The sequence below is a fragment of the Hypanus sabinus genome, chromosome 9, assembly GCF_030144855.1.
Source record: "Hypanus sabinus isolate sHypSab1 chromosome 9, sHypSab1.hap1, whole genome shotgun sequence".
Classification (NCBI taxonomy): Eukaryota; Metazoa; Chordata; class Chondrichthyes; order Myliobatiformes; family Dasyatidae; genus Hypanus; species Hypanus sabinus.
In genome coordinates this window covers 4,007,702-4,022,361 of record NC_082714.1, presented here as the reverse complement: position 1 = coordinate 4,022,361, position 14,660 = coordinate 4,007,702, and the positions used below count along the sequence as shown (strand labels likewise).

Below are 14,660 nucleotides of genomic sequence, written 5' to 3'. Positions count from 1 at the left end.
GCTTACCCATAGCCCTCTATTTTACTATGCTCCATGTACCTATCCAAAAGTCTCTTAAAAGACGCTATTGTATCTGCCTCCACCACCGTCACCAGCAGCCCATTCCATGCTCTCACCACTCTGAGTAAAAAAAACGTAACCCAGACATCTCCTCTGTACCTACTCCCCAGCACCTTAAACCTGTGCCCCCTTGTGGCAATCATTTAAGCCCTGGGAAAAAGCCTCTGACTATCTACACGATCTATGCCTCTCATCATCTTATACACCTCTTGTCCGATTTAACTTACCAAAATGTAACACTCAACACTTGTCTAGGATAAACTCCAGCTGCCATTTCCTGGTCCACTTCCTCAATTGATCTAGATCTTGTTGCAACTTTAAATACCTATCTTCACTATCCACTATACCACTAAATCTGGTGTTCCTCACACACTTTCAAACCATGTCACTTCACCATCGATCTCTGTAGCACTCAATGTCTACCATCCTGCCCTCGTCAATCCTCTTCAAATAATTCAGTTAAATTCATGAGTTACCATTTCCCACACAAACAACTGTGCTGACTATCCCAAATGTGCCCCTACCTTTCCCAATGCAGATACATCCTGCCTCTTAAAGCACCCTTCAGTAATGTGAGGCTCACTGGCCTGTGGTTCCCTGGCTTAATCTCAGAATCACAGGGCTTTTGGCTTCTCCAGTCAAGGCTGAACTGTTACTCTGCCTGGTCCATCAAGCCAAGTACTTGTCCAAACTCCTCTTAAATGTTGAAACTGAACTAACGTCCACCACTTTTGCTGACAGCTCATTCCACACTCTGAAGAAGTTGCCCATCAGGTTCCCCTTAAATATTTCACCTTTCACCCATGACCTCTAGTTGTTGTAGTAGTCCCAGCCAACCCCAGTGGAAATGCCCACTTGCATTTACCCATCTACACCCCTCATAACTTTGTATACTTGTATCACATCTCCCCTCATTTTCCTACGCTCCAGGGAACAGCTGTAACTTGTTCAGCAATTCCCTACAACTCAGATGCTCAATTTCCAGTAACATCCTTGTAAGTTTTCTCTGCACTCTTCCGATCATATTGATTTCTTTCCTGCAGGAAGGTGACCAAAACTGCAACTGTACGACTACAACATGACATCTCAACTCCTGTATTCATGATCTGATCCAGGTGCCGAAAGCCCTCTTTATGGCCCTATCTATGCATGACAACATTTCAAGGAATCCTGTACCTGTAATCCCATATCCCTCTGTTGTACCACATTCCTCAGTGCCCTACCGTTCACTGTGGAAGTCCTACTCTGGTTAGTTCTCCCACTCTAGAGCAATAACTAACACTTGCTTGCATTAAATTCCACCTCCAGCCCATTTGGTCGAGATCCCACTGTCTCTCCAATCCTCCAGATTGAAGAGAATGCCTTCCAGGTCCCTTTGTTCTACCGTACTCCTCAATGTCCTACCATTCACCATGGAAGTCCTAGCAGATTAAACAAAGGCTGGCTGTCATTGCACTTGGATCTTGCAGTACCTGCACAAGTTTCAGTCCCACCAGCTGGAAGCCCCTTCTCTCAAACCGCTGGATAATCTCTCCCACGAGCCTCCTCTGCACCCCATCTGGTTTCACTGCCACCAGCGTCTGTTCACAAAACCCCTCGGCCCCTGAGGAGGCAGGAGGGAAAAGTTAGAAGTTAGCCAGTTCACACTTTACCCACAGCTCCAGGACGCAGGAGCCACAGGCTTAACCGAATGGAGGGGCTGATTTGCCTCGTCCTCCCCAGTGGGCACTTCCAACAGTACAGTACAGGCCCTTCAGCCCACAATGTTGTGCCAACCCTTTAACCTACTCCCAAGATCAATCTGAGCCCTCCTATGCTCTGAGACACCAACCCATCACAGCCTTCTCACGTCCGGCCACACTGTAGAACATTTCCCTTTCCGAGAGAGGTCCCTCCAACATGAAGCACAGACACTTACTACAGAGAGAGGTGAGCCAGTTTAATGTCAGGGGCTTTAAGAGACTGTTAAATGCCCCTGAGATGCATAGATAGGAAAACGGAAGGCTACAGGACCCAGAATACCGCAGGACAGCACAGGCCCTTTGACCCACTGTGTTGCACCAACCTTTCAACCTCCAAGATCAGTCTATCCCTTCCCTCCCTCACAACCACAGAAGGGAAAAGATAAAATATGAGAGTAAACTAGCCGACAATATAAAAGAGGATACTAAAAGTTCTTAAGTTATATAAAAGGTAAAAGGGAGGTGAGAGTTGATATTGGACCACTGGAAAATGATGTTGCTGATGTAGTAATGGGGGACAAAGAAATGGCAGATGAACTTAATGGCTATTTTGCATCAGTCTTCACTGTGGAAAACAGTAGCAGTGCATCAGAGCAAGTGTGTGTCAGGGAGCAGGAGTGAGTGCCATTAAAAAGTGCTGGGCAAACTGAAAGGTCTGAAGGTGGATAAGTCACCTGGACCAGGTGAACTACATCCCAGAGTCCCGAGAGAGGTTGCTGAAGAAATAATGGGTGCATTGGTCATGATCTTTCAAGAATCACTTGATTCTGGCACGGTCCCGGAGACTGGAAAATTGCAAACTTCACTCCACTCTTTTAGAAGGGAGGAAAGCAAAAGAAAGGAAGTTATAGGCCAGTTAACCTAACCTCAGTGGCTGGGAAAAAGTTGGGAGTCTATTATTAAGGATGATGTTTCAAAGTACTTAGAGACTAATGATAAAATAATTCAATGTCAGCATGGTTTCTATAAAGGAAGATCTTGCCTGACAAATTTGTTAGAATTATTTGAGGAAGTAACAAGCAAGGTGAACAAAGGAGTGGATGTCATTGACTTGGATTTTCAGAAGAGTTTGATAAGGTGCCTCACATGAGGCTGCTTAGCAAGATAAGATTCTATGGCATTACAGGAAATATATTGACAGAGGAATGGCCGACAGGCAGAAGGCAGCAAGTGGGAATAAAAGGGGCATTTTCTGGTTGGCTGCCAGTGACTAGTGGTGTTCCTCAGGGGTCAGTATTGGAACCATGACTTTTCACATTGTTTCAGTGATTTGGGTAATGAAATTGATGGCTTTGTGGCAAAGTTTGCAGATGATATGAAGATGGGTGGAGGAAACAATATGATTACAGCAGGACTTAGACAAATTGGAAGAACGGGCAAAAATGTGGCAGGTGGAATACAGTGTTGGGAAATGTATAATAATGCATTTTGGTAAAAGGAACAATAGTGCAGACTATTATCTAAATGGAGAGAAGGCTCAAACATCAGAGGTGCAGAGGGACTTGGAAGACCACTTATAAGACTCCGTTAGTTAACAGGTTGAATATGTGGTAAAGAAGGCAAATGCAATGTTGGCATTTATTTCAAGGGGGATAGAATATAAAAGCCAGGAGATAATGCTGAGGCTTTATAAGACACTAGTCAGGCCGCACTTGAAGTATTACCAACAGATTGGAGTCCCGTATCTCAGAAAGGAGATGTTGTCATTGGGGAGGGTCCAGAGGAGGTTCCTGAGGATGATTCTGGGAATGAAGGGGTTAACATGTGAGGAGTGTTTGACAGCTTTGGGCCTGTACTCACTGGAATTTAGAAGAATGTGTGGGGATCGCATTGAAACCTATCGAATGTTGAAAGGACTGGATAGAGTGGTAGTGGAGAGGATGTTTCCAATGGTGCAGGTATCCAGAACTAGAGTGCACAGCCACAAATCTGAGGGATGACCCTTTAGAACAGAGGTAAGGAGAATTTGCAACGCTCTACCACAGACTGCGGAGGAGGCCAAGTCTGTGGGTATATTTAAGGTGGAAGCTGCTCGTTTCCTGATCGGTCAGGGCATCAAAGGATATGGTGAGAAGGCAGGTGTATGGGGTTGGGTGGGATCCGGAATCAACCATGATGGAAAGGTGGAACAGGTTTGATGGGCTGAATGGCCTAATACTGCTCCTATGTCTTATGGTCTTATATCCCTCCATTTTTCTCCATCTATGTGCCTAAGAGATTCTTAAATACCCCTAATATATCTGCCTCTGCCACCATCCCTAGCAGGGCATTCCACACACTCACCACTCTGTGTAAAAACCCTACGTTGGACATCCAACCCCACCCATACTTTCTTCCAGTCACCTTAAAATTATGACCCATTGTATTAGCCACTTCTGTTCTGGGAAAAAGTCTCTGACCATCCACAATGCGTTTTATCATCTTTACAACCTTTCAACCTCCTCCACTTCAAAGAGAAAAGCCCCAGCTTGCTCAACCTATCCTCATAAAACATGGTCTCTAGTCCAGACAGCATCCTGGTGAATCTCCTCTGCACCCTCTCCAATCCAGACAGCATCCTGGTGACTCTCCTCTGCACCCTCTCTAATCCAGGCAGCATCCTGGTGAATCTCCTCTGCACCCTCTCCAATCCAGACAGCATCCTGGTGACTCTCCTCTGCACCCTCTCTAATCCAGGCAGCATCCTGGTGAATCTCCTCTGCACCCTCTCTAATCCAAGCAGCATGCTGGTGAATCTCCTCTGCACCCTCTCTAATCGAGACAGCATGCTGGTGAATCTCCTGTGCACCCTCTCTAATCCAGGCAGCATGCTGGTGAATCTCCTGTGCACCCTCTCTAATCCAGGCAGCATCCTGGTGAATCTCCTCTGCACCCTCTCTAATCCAGACAGCATCCTGGTGAATCTCCTCTGCACCCTCTCTGGTGAATCTCCTCTGCACCATCTCCAATCCAGACAGCATCCTGGTGAATCTCCTCTGCACCCTCTCTAATCCAGGCAGCATCCTGGTGAATCTCCTCTGCACCCTCTCTAATCCACACAGCATCCTGGTGAATCTCCTCTGCACCCTCTCTAAAGCTTCCACATCCTTCCAATAATGAGGTGACCAGAACAGAATACAATATTGCAAGTGTGGTCTAACCAGGTTTATAAAGCTACAAGATTACCTTCATCAAAGGATTCAATCAGCCTCTTGAGGTGTGGCCTTCCCCTCAAAATCATGCTGACTATCCCCGAATCAGGTAATGCTTTCCAAATACTTCTAAGTTCTGTCTCTAATAACGTACGTAGGTGGGAAGGGTTAGATTTATCTTAGAATAGGTCAAAAGGACCTGTACTGTTGTATGTTTTAAGGTTGTGTACATGCTCTCTCAAACATCCCCAACAAACACCAAGGTGAACAAGCCCCGATCGATATCACTTGGGTACCCTTGAGTTCCATGCACAGTCCAACCTTTATTTAGAAATCTGTCATGGAGGACAGGTAACAGCTGTGTAAACAGGCCAATCAGTCACACAGCCGCTGCCACCGCCTCGAAAGCCTTCGATTCCAGAGCAGCTGGTGTTTGGCTGCAGGGAGTGGGCGCTCCATACACAGCACGAGTTCCAGCTCTACAGACAACGTCGAGTACTAGACCAGATCACTGACTACACCGGAGAGCATGTCTTTTTGGGGAAAGGCTGAGCACGCAAGGCCTTTTCTCTTCGAAGCGAAGGAGGACGAGAGGTGATTGAGCTGTACAAGGTGCACATTCTAAACACTCCCTGAAAAAGTATGTGCTGGTGTTGGAGGAGGTCCAGAGGATGTTCACAAGAATGATCTTGGAAATGAAAGGGTTAATGTATGAGTTGCTTTTGAAGGCTCTGGGCCTCCACCACTGGAATTTAGAAGAGTAGTGAGGGATGGGGAGGATCTCATTGAAACCTATCAACTATTGATAGACAGAGTGAATGTTTCCTTTGATGGGAGCCTCCAACCTTTTGGCATGAATATCAATTCCTCCTTCCTATAAACACCCCCCTCTCTATTCTCCACTCTGGTCTCTGCCCTCTCCTCAGCTGCTTATCACTTCCCCCTGGTGTGCCCTCCTCCTTCCAAAGACTGTAAGACATGGGAGCAGAATTAGGCCATCTGGTCCTTTGAATCTGTTCCGCCATTCAATCATGGCTGATTCTTTTTTAATCTCCCTCTCAACCCCAGTTCCTGGCCTTCTCCCTGTAACCTTTGATACCATCCAATCAAGAACCTATCAACCTCTGCCTTAAACGCACCCCCAATTACCTGGCCTCCACAGCTGCATGTGGCAACAAATTCCACAAATTCACCACTCTTTGGCTAAAGAAATTTCTCTGCATCTCTGTTTTGAAAGAGCACCCCTCTATCCTGGGGCTGTGCCCTCTTGTCCCAGACTCCCCCACCATGGGAAACATCTTTTCCATATCTACTCTGTCTAGGCCTTTCAACATTCGAAAGGTTTCAATGAGATTCCCCCTCATCCTTCTGAATTCCAGTGAGTACAGACCCAGAGCCATCAAATGTTCCTCTTATGATAACCCTTTCATTCCTGGAACCATCCTTGTGAACCTCCTCTGGATCCTCTCCAATGCCAGCACATCTTTTCTAAGATGTGGGGCACAAAACTTCACAATACTCAAGTGAGGCCTCACCAGTACCTCAAAGCCTCAGCATCACATCCCTGCTCTTGTATTCTGGACCTCTTGAAAGGAATGCTAACATTGCATTTGTCTTCCTCACCACCGACTCAACCTGCAAGTTAACCTACAGGGTGTTCTGCACAGGACTCCCAAGTCCCTCTGCATTTCAGATTTTTGGATTTTCCCCCATTTAGAAAATAGTCCACACATTTATTTCTTTTACCAAAGTGCATGACCATGCATTTTCCAACATTGTATTTCATTTGCTTCTTTCTTGCCCATTCTCCTAATCTGTCTTAAGTTCTTCTGCATCCTACCTGTTTCCTCAACACTACCTGCCCAACCACCTATCGTTGTCTCACTTGCAAGCTTGGCAACAAAGTCCTCTGTTCCATCATCTAAATCACTGATATAGAGCATAAACAGAAGTGGTCCCAACACCAACCCTGCGCAACACCAACAGTCACTGGCAGCCAAACAGAAAAGGATCTTTTTATTCCCTTCATCAGGAAGGGACCTTTCCTGATGAAGGGTCTTGGCCCAAAACGTTGGCTACTCTTTTCTCATGGATGCTGCCTGACCTGCTGAGTTCTTCCAGCGTCATGTACGTATTCTTTGATCCACAGCATCTGCAGTTGTATTGTTGTCTTTTTATTCCCACTTGCTGCCTCCTACCAATCAGCCAATGCTCTCACCATGTTAGTAACTCTGCTGTAATACCATGGGCTCTTAACTTGGTGAACAGCCCCATGTGTGGCACCTTGTCAAAGGCCTTCTGAAAGTCCAAATATTCAACATCCACTGCATCCCCTTTATCTATCCTACTTGTAATTTTCTCAAAGAATTCCAACAGGTTCATCTGGCAGGATTTTCCCTGAAGGAAAGCATGCTGACTTTGTGTTACCAAGTACTCTATTTGAATATAGCTGGAATATTTACTGAGTGCAGTTTTGGGCTCCTTATTTAAGAAAGGATGGGCTGACATTGGAGAGGGTTCAGAGAAGATTCACTGGAATGATTCCGGGAATGAGAGGGTTAACATATGAGGAATGTTTGACCGCTCTTGGTTTGTACTCCTTGGAGTTTAGAAGAATGAGGGGGGACCTCACAGAAACATTTCAAATGTTGAAAGGCATGGACAGTGTGGATGTGGCAAAGTTGTTTCCCATGGTGGGGGAGTCTAGTACGAGAGGACATGACTTGAGGATTGCAGGGCGCCCATTCAGAAAAGAGATGTGAAAATTTTTTTTAGCCAGAGGGTGGTGAATCTATGGAATTTGTTGCCACAGGTGGCAGTGGAGGCCAAGTCATTGGGTGTATTTAAGGCAGAGATTGATAGGTATCTGAGTAGTCAGGGCATCAAAGGTTATGGTGAGAAGATGGGGGATTGGGACTAAAGGGGAGATTGGATCAGCTCATGATGAAATGGTGGAGCAGACTCAATGGGCCGAATGGCTGACTTCTGCTCCTTTGTCTTATGGTCTTAATTGACTCCCAACCACTGAGGGGTCAGGCTAACTGGTCTATAATTTCCTTTTCTGCTGCCTTCCCTTTCTCCTACGGTCCATGCCCACTCTCCTCTCCAATCAGATTTGTTCCTCTCCAGCCCTTTGCCTTTCCCACCCACCTGCTCTCCAGCTAGGCTCCTTACCTTCCCCTACCTTTTTATTCTGGCATCCTCCCCCCTTCCTCTCTTGTCCTGATGAAGGGTTGTGGCCCGAAACATTGATCGTTTATTCCTTTCCATAGATGTAGCCTGATCTGCTGAGTTCCTCCAGCATTTTGTGTGTGTCACTCTGGAGACAAGCTTCCAGTTTGAGAAACAACTCTGTCAATTATCACCCTCTTCTTCCTATCACGAAGCCCATTGAGAATCCAATCAGCCATCTCCCCCGGACGAGGCTGCCCAGAGGGAACGTCAAAGACCTTGCTGAAGTCCACGTTAAACACCAGCACCAGATATAGCTGGAATATTTGAATGCACCCACACTGGAGCGAGTTGTGACTTGCATTTTGACATCAACTTAATTCAAGAAACTCCCAAAACAGCAGGGAGAAGAGCGATCAGACGCTAGCATGGCTCATTCCCCCAACACAGAACATAGAACAGTACCACACAGGAACAGGCCCCTCAGCCCACAATGACCCAACACATTTGTAATCAAATGGCCAACTGTCTACACAATGTGCATATCCCTCCATTTCCTTTACATTCCTGTGCCTAAACGTCTCTTAAAAACCTCTCATGTATCTGCCTCTACCACCCCAACACCACTGTCTGTGTAAAAAACTTGCCCCTCACATCTCCTTTGAAATTACCCTCTCTCACCTTATATACCCCTCTGGCATAAGATATTTCAACCCTGGGAAAAGTACTCACTGTCTACTCCATCCATGCCTCTCATAATTTTATAAACCTCTCTCAGGTCTCCCCTCGGCCTCCGCCGTTCCAGAGAAAACTAGCCGGTTTTGTCCAACCTCTTGTTACAGCACATGCCCTCTAATCCAGGCAGCATCCTAGTGAACCTCTCCGAAGCCTTGACATAATGGGGTGACTTGGCACAGTTTAACACGGAGAGAGACAGCGATAACAAGATCTCAGCAGGTGAATACTCCGTGACCAACGTTGAATGGATTAAAATCGAGGAGCGGGGTTGCAGAGAATTACAGGGTAGGAGACATTTGGAAGGACAAGGGAGGGTGGGGTGTTGCTGAAAGGACCAGAAAAGGCTACAGGGGATTAAAAACTCAGCCAGCTCCACCATGGGCGCGAGCCTCGCTACCACTGAGGACATCTTCAAAAGGTGATACCTTCATCTTGAAGGTGGCATCCATCATTAAGGACCCCATCACCCAGGACATGCCCTCCTCTCATTGCTACCATCAGTGAAGAGGTACAGGAGCCTGAAGACCCACACTCAACATTTTAGGAACAGTTTCTTCTCCTCCACCTTCAGATTTCTGATTGGACAATGAACACTACCTCACTGCTTTGCTCTGTTTTTGCATTATTTTTTAAAAATATAATCTTACTGTAACTTATAGTAATCTTTATGTATTGCAATGCACTGCTGCCACAAAACAGCACATTTCACGACCTTCGCCAATGACCATTTCTCAAGGTTTTGGTACTAAATGGACAGAGAGGACCAGTGGCCAATGATATACGTGGTCCAGAGGGCAATCACTGAGTGGCAATTATCCTTGAAGGACAGAGGTAATGGCCAGGGAATAATCAAAGGAAACAGCTTCATCTCTTCCACTAGATATCTGTCGGCAGAGAAGAAGAAATTGTAAAACATTGAGGCTCCCGTACCTCCTCCCTGATGGTAGTAATGAGAAGGAGGCATGTCCTGGATGATGGGGGTCCTTAATGATGGATACCTTATAACAGAAACTCCACCAAACTCAAGGACAGCCCAACTCCTGCTGATATATAAGTTGGACTGTGGACCTCACAATAAACCTTGTTATAATTTTGCACCTTATTATGGCAGGTGGGGTGGAGATACATCTCCGCCAAAGGAGGTGTAAGGTGCTCCTTCCCTCTGCTGGCCTGCAGGTCACCCTTAGGGAAGGTGTAACACCTGCTCAGCCCCCGATCAGGGTCATGTGAAGCCACAGGTCGTATGAGCAGCTGGAGCACATCACAAGTCCTGGTTATGTGACCAGACGCCAAGCAGACAATCTCTTCTGATATTGATAATGGCTGGGGTCTCCCATCTTATAAGAACACTGCCCAGAAGGCTGTGATGGTAAACCACTTATGTAGAAAAATTTGCCAAGAACATTTCTGGTCATGAAAAGAGCATGATCACACATGTTGTATCTCAGGACACATAATGAACAAACTTTATGGTCTCTCTGCACTGCACTTTCTCTGTAGCTGTAACAGAGCAACTCTCCCCGATCATCGCACTCCCATACACAACTGCATTCAAATCATCCATCACCAATGCTGCCCCAGTATGCCACAGGTTAACGGGGTTCAGCCTCTGCTGCTGAGGTGTTAAATGTGCAGGCCTGGAGCTATCAGAAAACGTGTTCTGTCAGTACAGGTGAGTTTTCTAACGCACTTGACAAGTAAATTACCAAGCGAAGGTGTTGAACAGAGACCTGGGGTCCAAAGTAACAACACAGTGCATAAGGTGGTGAAGGTGGCATTCGAGATGCTTGCCATCAAAGGCCAGACTATGCAATTCAACAGAGGTTATGTTGCAACTTTACAAAACACTGGGTAGACCTCACGTGGAGAACTGTGTACAGTTCTGCTCACCATGAGGAGTAGGATGAGGTTGTGCTGGAAAGACAAGAGATTCACCAGGATATTGCTTGAACTGAAATATTTCAGTTACAGGAGATTGATCTCCCTGGAGTGAAGCAGGCTGATCAGGATATCAAAGTAGAAGGTGAGAGAGAGATATTCAAAAGTGTAATTTTGAGAGATGGAAAATGGGCTGAGAAATGACAGATGGAATTTAATGCAGATAAGTGCAGTGTTTTGCACCTCTGTAGCACCAACCAGGTTAGGGCACTGAGGGATGTGGCAGGACAAGGGGATCTGGGAATACAGGGCCATTGTTCATTGAAAGTGGCGTCACGGGTAGATAGGGTCAATAAGAAAGTTTTTGGCACATTGGCCTTCATAGATCAAAGTACTGAGATGGGATGTTATGTTGAAGTTGTACAAGACGTCGGTATTGTGTGCTGTTTTGGATCACCTACTGACAGGAAGGATGCAACTAAGATTGAAAGAGTACAGAGAAAATGTACAAGGATATTGCCAGGACTGGAAGATCTGAGTTATAGCAAAAAATTCAGAAGGTTAGAACTTTATTCCCTAGGACTTGGAAGATTGAGAGATTTGATAGAGGTAAACAAGATTATGAGGGGTATAGAGAGAGTAACTGCAGGCAGGTTTTTTCCACTGAGGTTGGGTGAGCCTACAACTAGAAATCATTGGTTAAGGGTGAAAGGTGAAATGCTTAAGGGGAATACGAGGAAGGAACTTCTTCACTCAGAGGGTGGTGAGAGTGTGGAATGAGTTACCAGTGCAAGTGCTGGATGCAGGGTCAATTTCAACATTTAAATGAAGTTTGGATAAGTACATGGATGGGAGGGGCATGGAGGACTATGGTAATATATGGGTCAGTACAACATCAAGGGTCAAAGGGCCTGTACTGTGCTGTAGTATTCTAGTGTCCTGGTGCAGGTTGATGGGAGTAGGCAGTTTAAATGGTTTCCCATGGACTGGATGGGCCAAAGTGCCTGTTTCTGTGCTGTAGTATTCTATCACTCTTTGTTTTCTTGTGGACATTCACAGTAAATACAAAGAAGCAAAATGAGAGACCACATGTAACAAGATGGACAAAAAGCTTGTGTGCAAAAGACAGACCCTACAAATATTAAATAAATAAACAAATAAATAAATGAACAGACAAATAAATAAATATATATTGAGAACATGAGATGAAGAATCCTTGAAAGTGAGTCCATAGGTTGTGGGAACAGTTCAATGGTTCATTTTGTTAGGTCAAATATGAAGGCAGAATATAGTATTAATGGTAAGACTCTTGCAAGTGTGGAGGATCAGAGGGATCTTGGAATCTGAGTCCATAGGACACTAAAAGCTGCTGCGCAGGTTGTCTTTGGTTAAGAAGGCGTATGGTGTATTGGCCTTCATCAGTCGTGGGATTGAGTTCAGGGGCCACGAGGTAATGTTACAGCTATATAGGGCCCTGGTCAGACCCCACTTGGAGTACTGTGCTCAGTTCAGGTCACCTCACTACAGGAAGGATGTGGAAACTATAGAAAGGGTGCAGTGGAAATCTACAAGGATGTTGCCTGGATTGGGGAGCGTGCCTTATGAGAATAGGTTGAGTGAACTCGGTCTTTTCTCCTTGGAGTGACAGAGGATGAGAGGTGACCTGATAGAGGTTTATAAGATGATGAGAGGCATTGATCATGTAGATAGAAGCTTTTCCCCAGGACTGAAATGGTTAACGTGAGAGGGTAGTTTTAGGGTGCTTGGAAGTAGGTACAGAGGAGATGTCAGGGGTAAGCTTTTTAATGCAGTGGTGAGTGCGTGGACTGGGCTGCCAGCGACGGTGGAGGAGGTGGGTACAATAGGGTCTTTTAAGAGACTCCTGGACAGATACATGGAGCTTAGAAAAATAGAGGGCTGTGGGTAACCCTAGGTAATTTCTAAAGTAAGTACAGCATTGTGGGCCGAAGGGGCTGTATTGTGCTGTAGGTTTTCTATGTGTTGGCCTTACTGTTGAACGTTAATAATTTCCTAGAGGTGTGGGTCCTGAGGCTCCTGTACCTCCATCACGATGGCAGCAGTGAGAATATACATGGCCTGAGTGGTGGGGGTCCCTGATGATGGATCATGTATATATAAGGGTATGAGGCATGAATATGATTTTTAAAGGGGATTTCTTTTTACACAGAAATCCGGAACTCAATGCCTGAGATGGTGGCGGATTCAGGTACAATCACTGTGTTTATTTAAAAGAGGTATTTAGACATTTGAATCCTAAAGCAGGCAGATTGGGTTAGTGTAGACGATATAAAGTCAGTATAGTGTTTCTGTATTGTATAACTGACCAGCTCAACAAAGTTACAACACAGGATACAATTATATTATTAATTGTAACTGAAACTAGTTTAGTTACATTAATTTAATCTAGATTTTTTTTCATTTGATTAACCAATTTTAGATGTGGCCGCAGATGGTGATTGAACATGAAGCTAGTACTCAATTGGGATATCAGAGCACAATTCAACGCAGCAAACAGAGGGTCACCCCCAGCACAGGGGGGTTAGGGACCACCCACCCACGGTGTAGATCGAGGGGTTCACCCTCCTCCAGTCCTGGAGGTTCCAGGGTTCTCCGCGAGTTTCTGTGAAACTTGCAAAACAACTCGGCAGCGGAACAAATGAATGAACCCGGTCCCGCACTTACCGGAGGAGAGGAGCCGGAGGCCAGCGCCGGCCCAGCGGAGCCCCGGGCTGGCAGGAAGCCGACGCTCCGTCCACAGGCGACTTAGCGCCCGCAACAGCATCATGGCTCGGCTCGGCCTGACTGAGCCGCCTCCCGCGAGCTGGACGGGGCGGGGCCACAGCGAGGGCAGCTCCGCCCGGGCTCAAGACCCACCTTCACCCCAGGCCTCAGGCACGACCGCGGATAATGAACTACAGCCACAGCCGCTTCTACCTCCACCCTACCCGGTTCCTGCCTCTTACGAACGTTTCAGTCCATTATCCATACCGGAGAGCGTCAACTGTTTCAAGGTTCAGGCCAGTTATTTTACCCCAAAATCTGTATTTGCACTTACGAAACATTTTTCGTAAAGTTTAGTATTCTAAAAATTGATCCCGGACCAACAACTAAATTGTGGTATCTCAAAGTTCAAAGCAAATTTATTATCAAAGTATAATGCCACCATATACTATCCGAAGATCCATTTTCTTGGGGGCATTCACAGCAAATACAAAGAAACAAAAACAAGCAAAACAATAAATCAATAAACAAACAGTAAATATAGAGAAGACGGGATGAAGAATCCTTGAAAGTGAGTCTATAAGTTGTGGAGACAGTTCAGTGATGGGATGAGTGAAATTATCCCCTCTAGTTCAGGAGCCTGATGGTTGAGGGGTTTAAAACTGTTCCTGAACCTGGTGTTGTGGATCCTCAGGCTCCTGTACCTCCTTCCTGATGGCAGCCTTTTGTCTGCTCATTTCGGGATGTGGACGAGGGATGTGTTGGTCATGATTCAAATTACATTATATCACCATATACAGCTTGAGATTTATTTTCTTGCGGGCATATTCAATAAATCCATGAAAGGCCACACCACTGATCAGTGTGCAAAAGACAACAAACTCTGCAAATGCAAAAATAAATAAAGAAAAAATATAGAAATAATTAGTAACTATAAAGAACATGAGATGATTCCCAAAGGCTGGACAAAGATGTTCTTCATTTGAATACTACACTGATTGGAGGCAGTGTGAGGTGACTCTACAAACACTTCAGTTAACTCAAATGAAGAGTGTTTGATGGCTCTGGGCCTCTACTCACTGGAGTTTAAAAGAGGGAAGATCTCATTGAATGAAGCCTATTGATTTCAGACCTAGATAGAGTGGATATGGGGAAGATGTTTCCTCTAAGAGGGCAAGTCTAGGACCAGAGGGCACAG

The 14,660-nt window shown here is 45.7% G+C and overlaps 1 protein-coding gene across 1 annotated transcript in view; it reads right to left on the bottom strand.

Annotated features, from left to right (window-relative positions):
* nme4 (NME/NM23 nucleoside diphosphate kinase 4) overlaps positions 1-13,677 on the bottom strand; it is a 92,992-nt gene extending 79,315 nt beyond the window's left edge. The window contains exons 1-2 of the mRNA XM_059978875.1: positions 13,424-13,677; positions 1,533-1,663 (exon numbers count right to left, since the gene is read on the bottom strand). Coding sequence (XP_059834858.1) covers positions 1,533-1,663; positions 13,424-13,526 — 234 coding nt within the window. The 5' untranslated portion in view covers positions 13,527-13,677. The remainder of the gene's footprint in view (positions 1-1,532; positions 1,664-13,423) is intronic.
* Positions 13,678-14,660: the final 983 nt, after the last annotated feature.